The sequence below is a fragment of the Hyperolius riggenbachi genome, chromosome 1 (genome assembly GCF_040937935.1).
Source record: "Hyperolius riggenbachi isolate aHypRig1 chromosome 1, aHypRig1.pri, whole genome shotgun sequence".
Lineage (NCBI taxonomy): Eukaryota > Metazoa > Chordata > Amphibia > Anura > Hyperoliidae > Hyperolius > Hyperolius riggenbachi.
This window is the reverse complement of record NC_090646.1, coordinates 335363792-335386750: the sequence shown is the minus strand read 5'-3', so window position 1 is coordinate 335386750 and position 22959 is coordinate 335363792. Positions and strand designations below refer to the sequence as shown.

The 22959-nt window shown below is 41.7% G+C and overlaps 1 protein-coding gene across 1 annotated transcript in view; it reads right to left on the bottom strand.

Moving 5' to 3' along the window:
• AP1M1 (adaptor related protein complex 1 subunit mu 1) overlaps positions 1 to 22959 on the bottom strand; it is a 48842-nt gene that overhangs the window by 14562 nt on the left and 11321 nt on the right. The window contains exons 3-8 of the mRNA XM_068233937.1: positions 20839 to 20906; positions 19442 to 19572; positions 18473 to 18620; positions 6262 to 6388; positions 5923 to 6065; positions 4703 to 4774 (exon numbers count right to left, since the gene is read on the bottom strand). Of these exons, the coding sequence (XP_068090038.1) occupies positions 4703 to 4774; positions 5923 to 6065; positions 6262 to 6388; positions 18473 to 18620; positions 19442 to 19572; positions 20839 to 20906 (689 nt within the window). The remainder of the gene's footprint in view (positions 1 to 4702; positions 4775 to 5922; positions 6066 to 6261; positions 6389 to 18472; positions 18621 to 19441; positions 19573 to 20838; positions 20907 to 22959) is intronic.

Here is a 22959-nt window from a genome sequence, read left to right as displayed (position 1 = left end):
AAATAAAAATTAGTTTAAAAAAAAAAAATACATAAATTCGTTACCTTAGGGACTAAACTATTTAATATGTATGTTGTGAAGGTATATTACTATATACCTTATTACCTTTAGCCTATATGGGCTTGTAATTAGTGATGGACGCAAAAACTGAAAAAGTGCACCTTTATTTCTAAATAAAATATTTGCGCCATACATTGTACTAGGGAAATATTTTGAACGTTGCAATAATCGGGACAATTGGGCAAATAAAATGTGTGGATTTTATCCACAGCAGAACGTTTTATTTTGAAACTATAATTGCCGAAAACTGAGAAATATTGTTTTTTTTCTTATTCCTGTTCAAATGCATTTAGAAAATTTTTTTAGCAAAAATGTACCACCCAAAGAAAGCCTAATTGGTCATTACCGCCAAGGTGGTTAATCCAAACCAGTTTGACTCATATGTTCTGAAAAAAAAAATTATCTGTTTTAAGTTAACTTCCGGCACAGAGAATACTCGTGTAAATGGTTCTGGCAGATTTCATTTGTAATTCTGAAATATGTGGTTTTCCTTCTTGCTTGCGTGATCATGCTGGAGATAAAATTAAGATCACACACACACACACACACACAGAATGGAACAGCGCTCCTCAATCCTTTTTCCACGGATTAAAGTGCCACGATAACCTTCAGTAACCACTGAGCTAACAGTTGGTCAAACAAGCTTTATCAGCTACTTCAGACGCTTTTAAGTAAAAAACAAAAAAACACAAAAAGCTATGATGTAGCAGAGGAAGGAATGTGTTACGTCTTCATTTTGGCCTCAAACTTCACCTGGCGGTTTTCCTGACGACCAGAGATTTTTACATGTCGCAAGGTGGGTACAGGTGCATGATGCAATTGTCGCTTAGCGTTGGGCCGATGACGAAAGACCAACACGGAGGATCGGATCTTTAAGATCCCCAACACCACGCAAAGTACCGAGAGCGCTGGAAGTCTTGCTTGCGCCTCCGTGTATGCCGCGTGACCTCGCGCTTAACCCGCCAAGAAGAGGCGTCGCTGCAACCGGCGTCAAGGGGACGTTGCAGGAGCAGTCAGGCGAGGAGTACGCAGTTTTAGCAAGTTTAGTGACAACCAACCGGGCAAGCAAACTCATGATTGTTCAACACAGAAATAGTTAGGGTCTGACCCGATTACCATACAGTAACCTTACAAGGAGATTGATAATGTACGTTACTAGACACCATTAGCAACATTGGCCTCTATTCATAAGGGGATGTGCAGTAAAATCAGGTCATTAAAATACCATATTCGGTATTTTAGACTACTGTCTGCTAATTCATAAAAATGTTCACAGGTACATAGAAGTTCAGTAATTTACAAAAATCTTTTTGATAACAGCAGAGCAGTGTGGAGTGGTTTCTTTTTTACATGCTGTTCCCTGCAGTGATGGCATTATACAAGTAAAAGGCATCCCAGACATCCCTTTAGAATGCACGTTTGTTATACTGCCTCTGCTCTCTCTAAATCACAGGTATCAAACTCCAGGCCTGGAGGGCCAGATCATCTCAGTGTTTAGAATGGACTGAGAAAGAGGAATGGGTTCTACCTGATGGACCACAACTTTCCTGATTCAGACCCATCAATTAATTTGAGCTGTGTCAAAAATGTGTGAGGACCTCGGCCCTTGAAGGACCGGTTTGACATCCCTGCTCTAAATCTATTAGTCTTTCTTAACAGTTTATTTAATTGCCACAGCTTAGATAAACTTCTAGGAGACATTTCTCCACTAGCTCCTCTGCATCTTCAAACAGGATTGCAAAGAGTTAAATGTCCAAAGGGCTGCAGGGGAAACCCTTTGGCTCGGCATCTCTCTCCTCCACTGCTGGGGGAGGGGGGGGGGAGGGGGGGTTTCTGGCCTTCACCGCATGTTCTAGTCTTCATGAATTGGCATTTACTGACATGTGTTGAGGTATTTAATGCACGTCGGTAATTTACCTCACTACTTGATAATTTCAGATTTCCATGCGGTGACAGCCTTTATGAATTTACATTTTCCTAAGTGCTCAGTAAAGTCAGCCGTTTTCTGCATTACCGCATGCAGTAATGCTTTATGAATCGAGGCCAATGCCTCAGAATTTAGAAAGATCAGGCAAGGACTTCCGGTTCCGGCGCCTGGCGTGATGGCAGCATAAGCTGTGAGCTCCGATCTCTCCACCTAAACTGAGTCCCCCAACAGTCCAATTGCATCTCCCAAGGGACCCTGAGAGGATGACAGCTCCCCCTGACACGGCCACTATTGACCGGTACTTACTGCGCACCCCGCGGGACAGCAAACAACAGCGCTTGCCAAAGGACGCAACAGCCGCTCTACCACCAAGATGGCGGAGATCACAGAGGAGGCCGCGCCGGAAAACACCCCGCTGGAGGCCTCACCAAGCCCAGACGGCGAAGAAGTCTTGAGACCCCAGGTAAACTACAAAATCCTGGCTAGAGAGATGGTAGACATGCTAAAGCCTGAACTCTCCGCGATGATCTCGGAAACAATAGGGCAGCAGATGGCTGAGTTGAGGAAGGAGCTGGCGGGAACTGAGGCTCGTGTAGTAATAATCGAGCAGCGGGCTAGTGGCATAGAGAAGCGTGTCAGTGCGATAGAAGATAAGGTGGAGGAAGCCCAGAACTTGGCCCAAACTGCATGTAATAAACAAGTCATTGTCTTTGACAAGTTGGACGATCTCGAGAATCGCTCGAGACAAAACAATTTACGTATTATTGGCCTCCCAGAGGCTGTAAAACCAGCAGAACTATCAGCAATTTGCTCAACAGAACTGTCAAAAGCACTAGGGCTAAATATTACATTTAAAGTCGAGCGTGCCCACAGGGTGGGACCGGTGCGCCCAGAACGCAAGCTGCCTAGACCAGTAATTGCAAGATACTTGGATTTTTCAGAAAAAAACTGAACTTATGAGAGCCTATAGAGATAAGAAAAAACTGGAATATCAGGGCCACAAACTTTTGATGTTCGCGGACTATTCTGCAGAGGTGAATAAAGCTAGGAAAGCCTTCAACCCAGCTTGCCAATTGTTGGTTAAAAAGCGTGTTCGTTTTTCACTGAATTACCCGGCTACACTTCTCATCTATGACACTGCTGGCAAGGCAACGTCATTTCTGTCACCTCAAGAGGCTGAAAAATATATTACTAACTTGCTACCTGGGTCCACTTCACCTCAAAGGCAAGAGCAAGACCTTGCCAACACTTCAACTGACATGCCTCGGCTGGAATCTCCTAATAGGCAGTCTAGTCAGTCATCCTCGGCCTGGGACGATTGATGGTAACATATGACATCACAGGGAGATGCTATAAGTTTTATGCCATTTTTGAATTAATGCTTCCCCTGCAAAAGGTGGAAATCCAGAAGGGGACATCTGGAAAGGACTCTGCATTTTTTTCCTTTTTCTTTTTCTTTTTATCAGTACTTGCACAGAAAAGCTTTTTAGTTTAAAATGCTATTTGCATCTGTTTAGTAGAGGTGGCGAATTGCTGCTCACATGCTGCAGGATTACTCTACATCCTGCTTATTACACTGCAACATGGGATAAGCATGAAAATCTTATGCGCATATTGTCTTTTGCTAGATCTGATAAGCCTATATGCACGCCAGGAAAAAAGGGAGTCTAATGCCTTATGTTATGTGATTTATGTGCTCCACTGGTATATTGTAACTGTTTGCCGGTTGCACATTGGAACCCGTGATTTTCAGCGGGACCCTCTGTGCAGGTGGCTGGTTAAGGCTAGCCATACGGGCTGGTTTTGTTCGGGTGTTTGGATTTGGGTCGCTCCTGGGGAACCTCTAATTGAAGTTAATTTTTAAAAGGTGTGCTCTCTCCCCCCTGGCCCCACACATACATATATAATTAACATCGTGATGGTGTGGAGAGTGCTGCTGGGACACTCTCTGTCACATGCTAAGATACGTCATATAACTCTGATCTGGTGTCGCTTCTTGTTATCTCCTTGGGTGACTTGAAACTAGTTACTTGGAATGTTAGAGGCCTACGCACTCCTCAAAAAAGGACACAGGTAATTAGGCATTTACAAAAAATGAAAGTCGACGTCGCCATACTGCAGGAAACCCACCTCCGGGCCAATGAAATATCACTCATGTCCAAACTATGGGTGGGCCACGCCATCGGCTCCCCTTCATGTGGTAGAAAGGCGGGGGTCATTATATTGGTTCATAAAAACTTCAAGGGAAAGGTCATAGACCAAGAAGCAGACATGCTTGAAGGGCGTTGGTTAAGGGTAAACTTGAATCAGGGTGGCCAGACATTGACCATTTGGGGGATATATGCACCGAACTCAGAAAACATTACATTCTTTCAAACTTTAAAAACAGCAATTAAATCTGCTCCCGTTACTTCACAGATAATAGTTGCAGGTGATTATAACGCAGTACCTTCCCCCCCTGAAGATAGGCAACTTAAATCTTCACATGCACCACAATATAGCTCACAAGAAAGATCAGGCAAAAATTACAGAATGTACAGGACTTGTTATTAGCAACTATACAACTACTGTCTTTATTTCCACAGGAAAGTTCAATCTCCTGACTTTTTCTGCTAAAGATTGAGTTTGCATTTGCAGTGTCCAATATTTGGTATCTCACAGTAAAAAGGAATAGGACGGTAACAAAAGTCACCTTAAAATATTAAATATACCAACCTTTATCATGTATTCAATGCGACTATGGGAATGTTTTTCTATTACAGACTCAATCCAGATCAGTGGCTTCACCTGAAGGGATAAAAAAAAAAAAAAATAAAAAAAAAAAATTATATGTTACAGGGATTTGCCTTCTTCAGTGATACTGCACAGTAAACTATGATCAATATGAGAACTTGACTTATACATGGAAACTAACCCAACTTCAAAGTGAAAAAAAAAAGTTATTTTACATTTTAATAGAATGGAATGAGGTTGGGAACTTTTCCAATGTTAACTACTGCGGGGTCCCTACTGGAGAAGATTTTCCTTATGTCCTGGTCCTAGGATTGTCATAGCTTTTTTGTCTTCTGGAGCCAGAGAAAGCACAATGGACAATAAAGTTTCTACAATGATTCTAATTCTTAAAGGAGTACCAAGCTTTTAAAATAGAACACGTAATGTAAACCTCTGCTTTAGTGATGCAAGAATCGGAGGGTGCCACGGTTAGTAACTTACCCGCTCGTCTGTAAATAGTTATGTCTGACCCCCCCCACCCCACCCCTGCAAAACCACCATGGCATGGTTTCCCAAAGAGTTGGCAAAGCTCTGCTGTCTGCAGTCTGTAGCGAACCAAGGGCTCGGGCAAAATTTGAAATGTTCATAAAATAATTACTAGTCACATATACTAAAGTTTATTGATGTATGGTTAACTTGTGACTAACAGCTGTAAGTCCTGTAATTTAATTTATTTGTAATTTAGTCAGCAAGGTGCAAGCCACTTTGCCTTTTCCTTCTTTTGGTGTGTTTTTTTGCCTTTGTTTATAGCAGTAATAGATGTTCAGCGTTAGAACTTAGCAAAATATCACCTTTATTAACACGGCAGCATTGACACCACTGCCAATCCATTACCATGTAAATAATGTCTATGAGCACATTTTTAAGTGAAGAAGAGCAGCTCCATCCACTTATAAAGACTTGGCCAAGCTGCACAATTATCCATGCCATCATTCAACAACGCTGACAGAGTGTGAACAGGCACTTCCTGTCAAGACAGGATGGGATAGACACTCCTCTATAGATGGATACACAAGCAGCAATGGATCAAAAAGGGTTAACCTATTTTAGCACCATTGAATGCTACATTTTATAAAGGTTTTCCTGAAGTGTGTTTTACTGATGTCAGTATGCCATAACATTGTGATCCCACATGCAGATCTGTAACAGACAAGGATACTTACATGAGTATTCAGGCGATAAGACATAAGTTCAAACTCTCCATCAGGAGGTATGAAGGATATGGTCCGGTCATTCTCAAATCGAGATAAACGAACACACTGGTGGAACTTGACATCTTCAAGCTCCACAGACTTGCTTTTTCCACCTGGAGGAGTAAAATGTACAGATGTATTAACTCAATTTAATCTGGTCACAGTATCTAGTAAAGTCTAAATACTGAAGTGTGGAGCAAGGGATCAGAGAACGGGCACAAGAGAGAACAGGTACATAAAATAAAGTCGCTTATTGCTAATACAGAGCTAGTGTGCCAAAATGGCAAGTCAAAACGCCAATATACTCACGTCCTGTATTTTCAAAAAGGACTTTATCATTTAATCCAAGGCGCAATTCCGGCATTCCTGAGAGAAATACTCTCATTTTTATGGATCCAACTATCTCGCTGCGTAAAACATTACCATTTGCACTGACCTAAAGAGACAAACAATATATTGACACTAAAAAGGAACAATAAGGACAGAAATGAAATATTCCTTATTTGAAAGTATTTAAATTGACCAATATTATGAGGTTTTGAAAGCTACCATTGATGACCTAATGATAGTTGGCTGCCTGTTTCCCTGATCCTCTACTTGCCGTGGATGGGAATAACACAATTGCCACAAATGCTATAGTTAGGGACTGCACACCTCTTTGTTTCACCTCAATCTCATGCCTCCGTGCAGTGGTCTGCCCACCCAGACACCTGATGGGCAACATTACTATGACCAGCTTTGCAGAAAGAGCATTTACTGCAAAATCTTTGTTTATATGCAAAACAGCTGTAAGCAAGACTAGGGATAGCTAAAGCAGTAGCTGTAGTTAGTACAACAAATTGCTGCAACTCTTAAATGCATGTGATTATACGCAAAGCTAGTTTCAGAGTGTAAATACAGGTAGTCCCCAGTTAAACAAGATAGGTTTGTTTGTAACCTGAATTTGTCCATAAGTTCAAAACACTGTCCCCTGTACCTCCTACGTGCCACCCTGTGCTTCCAGTGTCCCCCTCTGTGCCACCTCTGGCCCCCTATGCACCACAGCAAAATGTAATTTTAACAGTTTAAAAACATTTTTTTGTTTTAATATTCTCAAACACTACATGGTCTTTTTGAAAAATCTATTTTTGACTGCTTTCCACAGAATCAAATTTACATTTGTGTGTCCTTTGTATCGGCAGGTAGCTCATAATTCAGGGACTACCTGTATAGCATACAGCCACACAAAGCTGCTGCTCCTAATAGTACAATAATACTCAAGCTAATATTCCCCAGAGTTAGATTACACAAAGTAGATGGGATGCCTGGACTAATTTAAGACTGTCAGTCAAAAAGATCATTGATTATCTTTTGGGCTGTCAATTTCCAAGTTCAAAGGCACATCAGCACTATGCATCTTTCCTCTGCTGCACTGAAGACCTGTTTCCACTAGCCCAGAATTCACATTGCATCAAAACTGAAGCCAATGCATGTCAATGGAGTAGTTTCCATTGAATCTTCATTTGTGAAGCTACCCGGGGAAATTATGGATGGCATGCAGCAGATTTCTACAGCACGCATCAGATTTCCCTAAGTCACAGACAGCCGCATCTGGACTTACGAAATACAACCGTGGCTGGATGCGATCACATTCGGCTAGTGGAAATGAGCCCTTGGTTTCCTTGGCCGCCACTGTATCTTTATTCATAATCGACAGTTTTAATTTCTGCAAAAGTGTTTGAATGGCACATCTGGAAACATCTGCCCTTCTTGAAGTTCTTGCCTGTGAGAAACCCTGTTGATGCAGTAAAACTACCCAGGCCAATATGCAATTCACTTTTTCTCCTGAGTTTTCTCTTAGGTGATATTTTTAAAACTTGTCAATAAAATACCTTTCAAGCCAACAGAAAGCAAGAAAATACTCAAAATAAATTTTGATAGTTCCTGTTCACCTACTTTTTAGTACTTTAGTTGAAAGTCCTGGAAAGTTATTTTAAATTAAAAAGTTGAAAAATTATCTCCTAAGAGAAAACTCAGGTGAAAAAGTGAATTGCATATGGCCCCGTGTCTTGTGTTCAGTCTTGACATTGTATAAGTTTTTGGTTTTTTTTTAATTTATCCTCAAAGTTATGTTGAAAAAAAAAAAGAAAATACAGCATAGCCAAACGGGGAAATTAGCTACAAAGAGCAAGTAACATTTTCAAAAAGAAGCTTACAATGCACATCATTTAAAACAGTGTAAAAGGCTAGATCCAAGGGGACAACATGAAAATATTAAATACTAGAGAGAACATAGTGCAAGAAAGTTAAGTTGAGAAGCACCAAAACTAAGAATTCAATTCCTACAAACTGACTACAACAAATTATGAAGTTTTTTTTTTGTTTTGTTTTTTTTACACATGAACCAACTTCAGCATCTACAACTTGTTAGTAAAGGATGGATTTTCCTCATCCAGCTTAAAAAAAAAAAAAAAAAAAGTGCATCTTTTTTATCATTAGCACATTTAGTATAATTAACCTCTTGAGCACCAGAGGTTTATACCCCCCCCCCCCCCCCCCTACTGACCAGGCCATTTTTTACAATTTGGCCCTTCACAACTTTAATGGTTTATTGCCCAGTCATACAACTTAGCAGCCAAATTAAATTTACCTAATCTTCTCACAAATAGAGCTTTCTTTTGGTGGAATTTTATTGCTGCTGCTACTTCTATTTTTTTTTTTCTTTTATTAAAAGATCAAAATTTTTGCAAATTTTTTCTTTTTCCCCCTTAAAGAGAATCAAAAGCTTAAAAACGACTTGTCATAAAACAACATCAGTGATAAAAATATATAGATCTATGATAAAAATAAATACTAATTCTTTCTGCAAGGTAATGAATTCTATTCATTAGCCCTGAAGCCACGCCCCCGTCTCAATTTCGCCCCTGGCGATTTCTCCTGGCCAGCGCGCACAGCATTTTGGGATTGCTGATGTCACTGGCAATCCCAGCTATTGAGTCCGGCTTCATTTGCAAAGTCTCGCGAGATGACGCATGGTAAACACCTGCATCACCTCACGAGCGAGAGACACGGAGGAGCGGCAGAGACCAGGAACCCAAGCTGAAGCTGCTGCATAGCGGGGAGAGACAGGCTGAAACAGGGAGAGAGGCTACTGGCTGCACATCGGGGAGAGACAGAGGATTTAGAGACGGCTGCAAGAGGATGACGTCATCAGTCCTTCCTATCTGCACGGGATTTCCCAGGCACATTTACATGAAGGGGAGGGCAGAAGACTGGAGGGGAGGACAAATGCTGGAGAGGAGGCACAAAGCTGAGAGGTGTACTGTCCCTGGCTTCAGCATGAGAAGCAAGATGGCGGTGCTGCAGCAGACACACATGTGAGTATTCTATCCACTATGATATACGAGATGTAAACTTTATATGTTTATTTAACTGTACAAAGTGCCTAGACTGCATATCTGTATTGCCATTCAAAACTTTTTTTGGCTGCAGGTAGTCTTTAAATTGGACCTACACAACGATACATACACTACACATACATAGACATAGGTCTATGGTAGGGATTAGATTGTGAGCCCCTCCGAGGAACAGTTAAGTGAGAAGACTATACCCTGTACAGCTCTGCATAAGATGCCAGCGCTATATAGGGGGAGGGATTAGCTGCAACAGGAGGTATTTGGACAGCTTCAGTACCTGAGCTTGCTCACTAAGTGGCTTCGACACAAGTGGCATAAGCGTTAAAAACAGGCGTTACAACACAGGCACAAAGGGAGAGGCAGCACTTTAAGCAGCAGGTAAGGACTAAAAATAAAAAAAAATGTCCTTCAAACAATATTACTTTTTTTGCATTGGTTAGAATGTGCTAGGCACATTGTGGTGTAGTCTAAGTTGAGGACTCCACCCCGGCTTCGCGCGCTTCTCCCTCTCCTCCACCCCGGCTTCGCGTGCGCTCGCTCTCCCCTCTCCTCCACCCCGGCTTCACTCCCTCTCCCCTCTCCTCCACCCCGGCTTCACTCCCTCTCCCCTCTCCTCCACCCCGGCTTCACTCCCTCTCCCGTTTCATCTTTTACCACCGCAGTTTACTTTAAGTAATTTTTTCCCCACACAATAGTCATCATGTTGGACAATTCAGTACAATGTACATCCTGCATGTATGCATGCCTTGATCAGCAGATTGAGGGTGTTTACTGTTGCCCGGGGGGGGGGGGGGGGGGGGGGGGGGGGAGGCTAAAGACAGAGCTAAATAAGCACTGAGACGCATACACAACATGGAGAAGAGCTTGGATCTCACGATCCAGACACTGGAGGAAACTGGTGAAGATTAGGTGGGTGGAGTACAGCCGGAGCAAGAAGCAGAGGTAGCTGCTAGTTGGGTCACAGTTAGAAGGGTTAGGGGGAAAAGTGGCAGGGAGGCTAGTCCCGAGTTGTCCCTCCCTAATAAGTATGCTTGTTTGCGTAATATTAGGGAGGATGATTCTGGAGTAGCAATGCTGCAGCAGGATGTGTCCCTTAGCAACCAAGGGGCAGACTGCTGCAACGAGAAAGGGAATAGGAGTGCAGCTAAGGCTAGACAGATACTGGTGGTAGGGGATTCAATTACTAGGCACACAGGCAGGGTAATCTGTCGAAGAAACCATGAATGCCGTACAGTCTGTTGTCTCCCGAGTGCTCGGGTTCGGCGTGTAGCGGAAGGAATTGACACAATATTGGGTGGGGCTGGGGAAGACCCGGCTGTCATGGTACACATTGGCACCAATGACAAAGTTAGTGGGAGATGGAAGGTCCTCGAAAATGATTTTCAGGTACTTGGAGGTTTTTGCTTTAAGTTTATCTCCAAGGTGGTGTTTTCTGAAATACTGCCAGTGCCACATCAGAGACAGGGAGCTTAGGGAGTTAAATAAGTGGCTGAGAAATTGGTGTAGGAAGGAGGGGTTTGGGTTCCTGGAGAACTGGGCAGACTTTGCAGTCGGCTACAGGTTCTACAGCAGGGATGGGCTGCACCTTAATGGGGAGGGTGCAGCTGCATTGGGGGAGAAGATGGCTAAACGGTTGGAGGAGATTTTAAAACTAGGATCTGGGGGGGGAGGCGGGAGGGTAAAGTCTCAATATGTAGACAAGATAAGGTAAAAAGTCAGACAGTGGGAGCCTAACATTAGGGGGGGTGGAGAGGGGGTGGAGACAGTGTAAAGAGTAAGGAGGTTGGTAAAAATTCAAGTAGCCCATTCCATGTAACCAAAATATGTTGGTAAAAAAGTGCATGGTAACCAATGCTAGGAGCCTTGCAAATAAAATGGATGAACTAGAGTTCATTCTGATTGACAAAGGCAATGACATTGTGGGAATAACCGAGACATGGACGGATGAAAGCCATGACTGGATAGCGAATTTAGAGGTATACAATGTGTTTAGGAAGAATAGAACAGGGAAAAAATGTGGACGGGGTTTGTCTCTTTGTTAAGACTTCTTTAACAGCTGTCCTGAACGATGACATGGAGGAAGATTGTGAAGATGTGGAGTCTGTTTGGGTAAATATTCATGGTGGAAATAGAGGTTGCCAATTGCTTAGTGGGGTATGCTACAGACCACCTCATATTAATGAAGCTACAGAACTGCAATCACTACAGCAGATTGAAAAAGATGCAGTTATGGGTGACTTCAACTTTCCAGACATTGACTGGAGTATTGAGGCTACCCATTCTGGTAAAAGCAGCAGATTTATGGCATCACTACAGGACAATTGACTCAAATGGTAACGGAACCAACTAGGGGGAATGCGTTACTGGATTTGATCATTTCCAATAGACCAGATAATGTATCAAAAGTGCAGGTTCAAGAACATATGGGAAATAGTGATCACAACATAACGTTTGATCTGGTGACTGATAGGCCGCAGGGCAGCGGAACCACTAAAACTATGAATTTTAGGAAAGCTAAGTTCAATCAACTCAGGCAGGCACCAAGTTTGGTGAACTGGGATAATGTACTACAAGGGGAGGACACTGAAGGGAAATGGCAAGCTTTTAAACTTATTCTCAATCAATATTGTAGTATGTAGATCCCATATGGAAACAAAATGTCTAGGAATAAAAGAGGCCTCTATGGATGAATAGAAAGGTTAGAGATAAAATGAAGGTGAAAAGGAATGCCTATAAGGTCCTAAAACAGGAGGGGACCGAGGCTGCATTAGGCAATTATAAGGAGTGCAATAAAAGTTGTAAAAAAGAGGCTGGCAAAGATTGAAGATGAAAGTCAAAATCGCTAGGGATATCAAATCTAACCCAAAGAAGTTTTACAAGTACATCAACTAAAAAAAGAAAGGTTGACTGTATTGGACTCCTAAAGGATGAGGTGGGGAACTCAATGGTGGAAGACCAAAATAAGGCAGAGTTATTAAATGCTTTCTTTGCTTCTGTCTTCAAAAGGGAAACATCATTGTTGCAAATTACAGATGCAGAAGAGTCTCACTCTTCCAATTGTAATATTAAATACTTAGGGCCCGTTCAGACTGCACACGTTTCCAGCCGGGTTTTGGAAACGCGTGCAGAAGGCCAACACGCACGACATCAGACAGTGCATAGAGTGCACCGTCTGATGTTCACACTGCATGCGTTCCGGACCTGTGCGGTCCGGGAACGCATGCTGCACGCAGATTTAGCAAAAACACGCGGCTGTCCCATTCACTTTTCAGTGATGGGATCAGCCACGCAACGTATACAAACGCGGATGGCGGCGTGCGTTCGTCCGCGTTGCGTTCCGCATGCGTGGCCGTCCGCGTTTGTAATGTGAACCGGCCCTTAACGCAGGAAGAAGTGAAGGCAAGACTAAATAAATTAAAAATAGACAAGGCACCTGGCCCGGATGGCATGCATCTTTGGGTCCTAAGGGATTTAAGTTCAGTTATAGATAAACCCCTTTATCTTATCTTTTGTGACTCTCTTTCAACTGGCAGAGTTCCAGTGGATTGGCGTACAGCCCACGTTTTCTTATTATTTAAGAAGGGCAAAAAAAAAAAAAATCAGATCCAGGAAATTATAGACCTGTAAGCTTAACATCAGTTGTATGCAAACTATTTGAGGGGTTACTAAGAGATACTACAGTATACATGACTTCATAGTAGAAAACTATTTTATTTCTCAGCATCAACATGGGTTTACTAAAGACAGGTCCTGTTTGACTAACATGCTCAGGTTTTGTGAGGTAGTGAACGCTAATGTGGACATTGGGAATGCTGTAGATGTAATATACTTGGACTTTGCAAAGGCCTTCGACACTGTTCCACACAAAAGTCTGGTGCAAAAGTTGAGGATGCAAGGACTGGGGAAGAGTCTGTGTGCATGGATAGGGAACTGGCTAATGGACAGAAAAAGAGTTGTGGTCAATGGATCATACTCAAAATGGGTGGCTGTTAGCAGTGAGGTTCCACAGGGGTCTGTACTGGGTCCAGTGCTCTTCAATTTATTTATTAATGACCTAGTAGATGCAGTAGTAAGCAATGTTGCTATTTTTGCAGATACAAAATTGTGCAGAATCATCAACTCTCAGGAAGATAGGGACATATTGCAACAGGATCTGGATAGGATGGCTATATGGGCACATAAATGGCAGATGAAATTCAATGTTGAAAAATGTAAAGTCATGCATTTTGGTCGTACCAATGGTCTAGCACCATACAAAATAAATGGGATACAGTTGGGGACATCAAACTTGGAGAAGGACTTAGGAGCACTCATCGACAAGTTAAATAATCGTACTCAATGCCAAGCCGCTGCAGCTAACAAAATTTTGGGATGCATTGAAAGGGAAATAAAAACTAGAGATGCTAGCATATTGTCCGTTTAACTCTCTAGTAAGGCCACCTCTGGAATATAGAATTCAGTTCTGGGCACCACATTACAGAAAAGATATTGCAGTTTTAGAGCAGGTGCAGAGACGAGCAACAAAATTGATATGTGGGATGGAAGGTCTCGCTTACCAAGAAAGGTTAGATAAACTGGGTTTATTTAGTCTAGAGAAAAAAGACGCCTTAGAGGGGATCTTATTAACATTTATAAATACATCAGAGGGCAATACAAAAGCTTGGCGGATGAGCCTTTTGTCCCTAGGCCTTCTCAAAGGACTAGAGGACATGATCTGCACATGGAGGAAAAACGTTTTAGCCATTTACTTAGGAAAGGGTTCTTTACAGTAAGATTGATTAAGAGATGGAATGCATTGCCACAGGAAGTAGTTATGGCAAATTCTATACCTGCATTTAAAGGGGGCTTAGATGCTTTCCTTGCGTTGAAAGACATCCATGGCTACAATTACTAGGTAATGCCCAATGATGTAGATCCAGGGATTTTACCTGATTGCCATCTGGAGTCGGGAAGGAATTTTTTCCCTTTTGGGGATAATTGAACCATGCCTTGTAAGGGTTTTTCGCCTTCCTCTGGATCAACAGGGATATGTGAGGGAGCAGGCTAGTGTTTTACTTTGTTCTCTGGTTGAACTCGATGGACGTATGTCTTCTGAGCGGTATGCCCGACTGCCGGGCAAGAACATTTTGCTGAAAGTGGCATGCCGACACAGTGTTGGGCATGCCGCTCAGGAGGTATACTCGAGCACTACGGTTTTCTTAAACACGTTAGCTTAGCTGTATGTATGCTAACAGGAGCACCAATTAAGTTATTAATTAGCCATACCCCCCTGCAGCAGCCCCCAATTCCCAGGCCCCCCCCCCCCCCCCGCCCCGCAGCAATACTCGCTCATTTCCTTCCCTCCATCTGCAGCCATTGCGGGCGGGCAGCCAGTACTGTTACTCACTACTACTGTTACTCACCGAGCTTCTCGCCCACGCAGATCCCATCACCAGATCCTGTCCTCTCGGTCTACAGTACCGGGGTGCTGGATCGGAACTGTTGATGGGATCTGCGCGGGTGAAAGGCACAGTGAGTGAGAGAGAGGAAGGGAGGGAGAGAGGGGGAGGGGGAGAGAGAAGCCGCCACTGGGGTATCCTGCACTGTGGCAACCATTTTAGCTATCCTGTACTGTGCCACCTATACTAGCTATCCTGTACTGTGGCACTTATACTTGGCTAACTATACTGGGGGCACTCATACTCACCATTTGTGTGCTGATCCCTCATCGTGTACCTCCGATAGTGAACAGATAATATATAAATGCACACGGGAAGGGGGGGGGGGGGAGGGGGGGGGGGGAGCGCGAGCCAATGGACGTGGATGATTCCCAAGAGATTTCATGATGAAATTGATCAAGTATCTGCCTACGATGTACGGGGAACCGACATCTCTCTCTCTCTATAATCAGATTCGATCAGAAAGAGATTTGTCTCTTGGTCAAATCTGCCCATCATCGCAATTTACTGATATCCATTCGTGAGATGACTCATTGCTGAATTGGTGGATGCTGGACGGACTGTTGCTTCCTGATGTCCTACCAAAGCATTGATACAACCTTATAATGTAGGTTGTCACCAGCTGGTGAGCCTCTTTACTTTTTTTGGGTATCCATGATTGCAGAGCTGTGCCGTGACCCCGATATTTAGTGTGCTGGAGATTTGCCTGCTCTTATTCTTTGTTGAAGACTCGTCTTCTGTTTGTGGATTCTGCGTTGCTTCTATATAAATTTACCTATACTCAAAATGTATACTAGACCCTTGCTTGACACATTTTGATAAGTTACAGGAAAAAGGCTTGCGAAAAATTAATTAACAGAAATACAGCAGAAACTGAATGCCAGGGAGGTTAAAGAACTACTATCAAAGAAACTGCTCTTCTGTAAATCCCACATACCTAGAGCTTTTAGCCAGCAACACTACAAAGCTTTTCAGAGGTCTCACCTGTGTGAAAAAAATGCCTTGTTTACTGGCTGTTTGTAACAATTTGTGTTGGCGTTGATGCTAGAGCTATACCATGTAGCAAGGTACACTTCTCTATTGTCACTATTCACAGAGGAGTGATTTACTGTTTGTTTCTGCCCTGTCTGTTTTCTCACAGATCATGAGAACAGCTGAGGGATTTTTAGATACAGAGAAGGATCGGAAAAGGACCTTTTCCTTACTTGAATGTTTACCCCCTTCAGAATGAGATCTCCCTGGCTGTAAACTGTTTACTTTACATAGCGAGGCAGACACACAGGATCAGGCACACAGAGCTGCAGCTGATAATTTACACACACATTTGAAGCTATATTTGTGCTTTCTATCATTCTGAACACATTTTACTCACAGTATGAGGGCCCGTTCTCACTTAGAATCGCAAAATGCTAAAGCGTAGCGCTATCGATTTGTGCTGATTTTACCTCGATTATCACAATAAGAATAACTGTACATACTCGTGATTTTTGAGCGATCACAATCACGATCGCTCTAGAATCGCGCTAAAATGCTGCTTGTAGCAGTTTATGATTGCCGCAAATCACCTGTGATCAGCAATAACGACAGTGAGATCACTGCGATATAGTTTGTATTGTGCTAGCGCTTTAAAAAGTGCTAGTGCTCGGCGGCGATTAGCAGGAATCACCTGTTAATCGCCCCAGTGAAAAACAGGCACTTACAGCAAGTGAAGATGGTTGTTGTATGCTGGATGTGCTGGACACAGTTCTCCGTTGTAATGCCCACAGTGAATACTGCTCTCTGTAAATGTCATTTTTTCCTTCGCATAAAGTAAAAAAAATATGAAAAAAGCCCCTGTATTGCCATTTGCTAGTAATTACTGGAAATGTATGTAACATTTAGAATTTTAGTTAATTTCGATAGTTGTCCTTTAAAGTTAACCTGAACCAAGTAAAATTTTAAATAAAAAGCATGATGTACCTGCAAATTAATATTACATACTTACCTTGCATCAGTTCCTCTCAGAAACTAACCATTTTGTAACAATTCCTTCCAGTTTGACTAAACATAGTCAGATTTTTCTCAGGAAGCTGAAAGCTTTAGGGTCCTTTTCCACTATCATTTATAACTGCAGGATCTATTTTACAGCGATTTTAAATGCAAGTCAATAGAGTTTTTAAAAATGCTCAGAAAGTGTTGGTCAGAAAAACACTCAAAAAGCGTAGTGTGTCTACAGCCTAAAGCTGCCCATTTTTCTTGGCAAAAAGGCTCCAGTTCCCTTAATTCTTGGGCTGTTTAACATGAACTGAATGTTTGGGAAGACCTCAAAGTGGCTTAATAATATTAAGATAGCCACTCGAGATCCCTCACTTTGGCCCATATGCAATTCACTTTTTCTCCTAAGTTTTCTCCTGGGTGATATTTTTAAATGTGTTAATAAAATGCATTTTAAGCTAACAGAAAGCAAGAAAATGCTCCAATTAATTTTGATAGTACGTTTTCATTTAATTTTTGGTGCTTTTTTAGTTTAAGTGCTGGAAAGTTATTTTAATTTGAAGATAAAAAAAATTATCTCCTAGGAGAAAACTCAGGTGAAAAAGTGAATTGCATATGACCCGTTATGTTGCTGTAGCCAATGACCGGTTGGCTTGTGTTTTGTATTCGTGTTGTGTTCAAATACTTCCCATACTCCGCTTCCTGGCTGATAAGTGCAAATTTTCTTCCAGTATTTTTTGATAACTTACTGCATGCATATTGCCATCCATTCTACCTGAAGTACCTTTGCAGCTCACATCCCCAAAACATCAGAAATCCAAGTTTCACAGTAGGAATAATATACCTATCATTACAGGCCTTATTGACTCTTCTCCAAATGTAGAGTTTATGGTTGTGGCCAAAAAGTTAAATTTTAGTCTCATCACTTTGGTTTCAGCAGAACCCACAATTTTCTACTTAACTAAAGTCTGAATACTGCGGATTGGCATTCTCATATATATTTTCTTATATCCCTTTCCTGTTTTATAGAGTTCAACTACCTTTTCCCACAGATCTTTTGACATTTTTCCCATGACTTCAAGCAGTGCAGCACTGGATTACAGATGAGAGGGTCCGTCAGGAGTTCAGAAACTCAATGACCTTTTATACACGCCCACTAATTACAAGCAAACAGATCACAGGTGAAGAAGGTTACCTTTAATAGCCATTAAAACCAGTTTGTGTCAAATTGTGTGCATGTTTTCAGGCCAAATCACCAGGGTATGTAAACTTCTGATCAAGGTAATTTGGGTAGATTTAAAGAGTATAAAAAACACACAAAAAAAAAAAAAAAAACAGTGGTTTAACAATAAATGGCTTCAGCCAACCACGAACCATGAGTCAAAGAAACATTTTTGTTTTATCATTCGTATTCTATGAGAAATGGTTAAGAAATCATACAAACTCATGAGCACAACACGTACATACATGCGTGCGTTTTCCTTCTATTACTTTGCTGATCCAGATTACGTTGCTGATCCAGAAAAAGCTTGAATCCAGTGAATCCCTTGCAATCAAAATGAATCTCTATTCTGATTGTTTATTGCACATAATGATTACACTGACAAGCAAATTAGACATTCAGGACACAACTATAAATGCAGAACTACTAGTATGTTACTGTAATGCACTTTATACTCGTAGCAGCCAGAATAAAATTGAACGGTCACTTACAAGGAGGTTAACAGACTCGATGACATCCAGAAAAACTTCATTCTTTCTATACTTAATCCCTTCTGACCTCCAGGACACAGCATTGGTGACTGTGGCAGGGGGACGAGGTGCTCCAGTTTCTAGTTTGTGTCCTTCTTGAGTTATATATCTGAATAAATAAAATACACAATTACTATTTAATCTGCCCAGGCTGTGTTGGCCAGCTACAACCCCCCCCCCCAGCAGAGTGCCGCTTATGCTGGTTGTGCTGTATTGCTTAGGAAGCACAGGACTAACTGAAGAGAATTACAAATCATTGGTAAAGCAAGCCCCATCATACATGGAATTTCACCTGTTAATCCCATTTGTTCTCTCTACAGGTACCCATTGACAAAGTATTTTGGTTGGCTGAACAATTATCGTAAGCGAATAACTGTTCCCAATCAGGATGAATTCTTTCTGGCTAAGGACTGGGCAAGTGTTGTGTAACCATGACAAACTCAAATCAAACCTGCACTGCCACACAACCATTATTATATTGGTTGACACAACAGACAGAAATTACTATGCACAATCTATGAGCTGGTCTACAGATGGTATGCTGACTGCAGGCGATTACCAGCCTACCATTGCAGACTGAAGGTGCAGATCTGTCTATCTTCAGTGTAACATTTTTCTTGGAAAGCCACCGAAAAAATACTTAAAAATGGCCTTCGTACATGCTGCCTGTGCTGATAATATACAGAAGAGGACAGATATTAACATACAGTAAGCTGAATATCAGGACAAAAAAAAAAAAAAAAGTTAGTATACCTAAAATGTGAATTCCAAGTAGAGGTTACCAATTCAAGAGCTAAATAACTTAGACCTTTTCTTGGCTGCTTCAATGGCAAAATGCCAGAAGGTTATAATACTAACCAAATTTCTTGGACTTTGAAATGGAAAATTGAAAAGACATGTAGCTGCTAATGACTTATACTTCATACTTACTCTTGTAATATTTTGCTGTCTGTGGTCTGAGGATAGCCAAAATCCATCAACTCATCTAATAACTCATATATTATGACAAAGTTATCCCGGATACTCTCTTCTTCTAATTCTTTGAAGTATTCAGAAAACACCTGAAACAACACGCCAGAAAAATATAAATTTTTGAATATTTGAATAAATGTGGTTATGTACCAGAGATGTGTGTATATAGCAGTTTTACGGCCCTGACTAAGGTTCTCTTGGGCTGGAGATCTTTTGAGAACATCTGTTATCCTTCAAAAATTAAAAAATGGTCGACTAGGCTGGCAAGTTCTAGTAAATACCATGGACCTTCTCATAGACAGACATGACAGGCATACACATGAACAATGAGGATGTAGAGGACCTGGTTATAACATCTGTAATGCAGTTGTCTACTACAGTTAATTTATCTGATCTGAGTGACAGCAGCCCATATTTGCAGATTTAATCCATGACAAAACGTCATCGCTTCTGCTCAGACCCAACACACACAGGCAGCATTTGTAGATAGCTGCTTTTCCATGTATCTGAAAATTACAACACCACCACCACTTGCCGGAAATGGGCGTTAGCATAGTTCGCCCCACTACCGGAGGAACTCCCTTAATGGCTGCTGGCGGTGGTGACTGTCCTATGGAGACGCCGCTGACCAATGAATCTAAAATCTTGTGGCGAGTGACAGCATAAGACATATCATTTTTCCCTATCCATGCATTTAGCAAAGGTTGCTTTGAGACCCATTTTACAGTACATCCACAATGCTTGGGGGTGCTTGTTTTGCATATAGGTTATATGATCTACTATTTGCTTCAGGTTTACTATACAACAAGTGGGCGTTACATGTTTTGATGGGCAGGGCCTGTATCACTGGTATATATTGGTGTGCACAGTATATTGCAATGTTTGTCTGCACTTATCTGATGAAGGGGAGCCGCAGTGGCCCCGAAACAATTGTCATGCTCGGTGTTTGACATGTGATGGATCAATAAAAGACACTTTCTTGCTCCACTGAGAAGCTGGTGTGCGAGTTCACTTCTGGACTTTACGAATTTGATTGGATGTCGGCTTTGCATCCAGGACTCAGCACCCATTTGATTTATGGAAAGGTGTGCCGCTCCTAATCTCACTACTGCACCAGAATTAAGCAGGACACACATTTCCACCTCAGTCTATTACATTGTATGGGTACAAACAAATACTGTACATGGGAGTGTGGAAGTTTCACTCAATGTGTGTGCCAGCAGCCATGTCATATTTTGAAAGTCTGGCCTGCTGCACTTCCATAAGGACGCTCAGTGTGTTCAGTTTGCCCCTGTTGCTGTGGTTAAACATTTACCATATAAACTGAACAATAATTTGCTTGTGAACATACACACCTGGACAACCTTGTAAAGGAAGGAGAACACCAGCGACACACAGGCATTCTTTTTAGAGGTTGCAACCACTAGAGCACTGTTAAGGTAAAAATGATAGAGGTAACAGTAGAGTTACATTTCCTACTACTGGTAGAGGTCTATTAGTAATTTTGTTTCCTAAGGACACACACACACACACACTTACTTGCATCTCGACCAGTAAAAAGAGGACTTCTCGTTTTCAATTTCTTTTGTTAGTACCAAATGTGGAATATTTTCACAACTACTGATGAAATCTGGAGTGGCAGCATGTCCATACAAATACACCGATTCTCCAAAAGTCGTGAGAATGGACTCTGGCACCAGGAAGTCTTATTTACAAGCGGACTACATGTTAGCAAGAGTGAAGATTTACTGTTTATCCCAGAATATTTTTAATTTCCCTAAAGTGGAACTTTTTAAATCAACGTTTCCCCAGACAGATAACCGAACACAGATAACAGATAAGATAACATAGCACAACATTTCAACTGTTCCATCAAGCGTTCATGGAAAAGTAAAATGTGGTAGTAAAACATAAAAATTACAGCTATCCAATGAAGAAGCTTTACAAATAAAATGGATGAACTTGAGTTGCTGATAAGCGATAAAGACTATGATTTTGTAGGAGTAAGAAAGAATTGTAGAAGGAAATACAATTACTGCAGCAGACTGAAATTGTTGCAAGCAAAAAGTGGGGTCAAAGTTATGGGCAATTTTAATTATCCAGACATTAACTGGGATATTAAAAGCTACTTGCTCTAGTAAAAGTCACAGATTTTCCTTAAGGGAACCTGAAGCGAATACAATTTAAAATAAAACACATGAAGTAGCTGCAAATGAATATTACATACTAACCTAATCAGTTCCTCTAAGATGCTCACCATTTTCTTCTTACAGTGATCCCTTCCAGTTCTGACAATATTTTGTCAGAACTGAAATATACCAGTTGCTGTCAGTTATATATCAGCAGCTGTCAGTTATAACTGAATGTGCAAGGTAATGACCATGTTTCCCTGTGGCTCAAGTGGGTGATATTACAGTTTAAGGCCTGGTGCACACCAGAGGAGTTTTTCTGAGCGTTTTGAGTTTTTAAATCTGCTAATGTTATCCTATGTGTCTGTGCACACTGGAGCAATGAGGTTTCGTTAAAAAAAAAAAACCCATAGCATTACATTGGGAAGAGCTTTTAGAGGTTTCAAAAGCTCTTCCCAATGTAATGCTATGGGGTTTTGTTTACAAAACCTCATTGCTCCAGTGTGCACAGACACATAGGCTAACATTAGCAGATTTAAAAACTCAAAAACGCTCAGAAAAACTCCTCTGGTGTGCACCAGGCCTAACTGTGTGCTGACCAGGAAGCTGTTATGGGGTAATGGCCATTTTTAAAATGGAGGACGGAGAATTCCATTGATCACAGTGGGCAAACAGGATGCAAGAGAGGGAAAAGATTGATGAGTAGACTACACAATTGCAACATGTGTTTAGGGATGGGCAGCCTTCGCCCCCACATTTTCTTAACTTTGTAACTATGCAACTATCAGGTTAGCTGCTCCCAGCCCCTCCTCCTGAGTTTCCTGCTTGCATAATAAGTAGTAGCAGATTTGCATATGATTTGCATCTGAATTGAATGTGAAGTGTGCAGAAAATCTATTTAGGTGCTGCACACTGAGCTGGTGGCCATTTCAGATGCAGCCTTAGTGGTATGCACTGGTGTTCTCTTCTCTGTTCAACTGTAAGTTGCACATTTTTTGTTTTTCTTAGCTGCTCCAAAGGTTTTAAATTTAGGTTAAGTCACTTGCCCGGAGGTTTGCCTCACCGTGGCGCAAGTGTCTAGTATAATATACTTTGCATGCAAACCATATTGGAAGCTAAAGTTCCTCCTAGCTTAATAAATGTTAGCACTTGTCTTGGATGCAGGGCATGCATTTTTCAGTCTGACAGAGGTGGTGTATGCCTGTGCGATTAACCATTCAATGGCAACATGTGTTTAGGGATGCGCAGCCTTTCCCCCCCATCTTTTCTACACAGGAGGTAAGTATGACCTGTCTATGGTTATTTTGACTTTATTTTCAGTTCAGGTTCTCTTTAACACTACAAGGC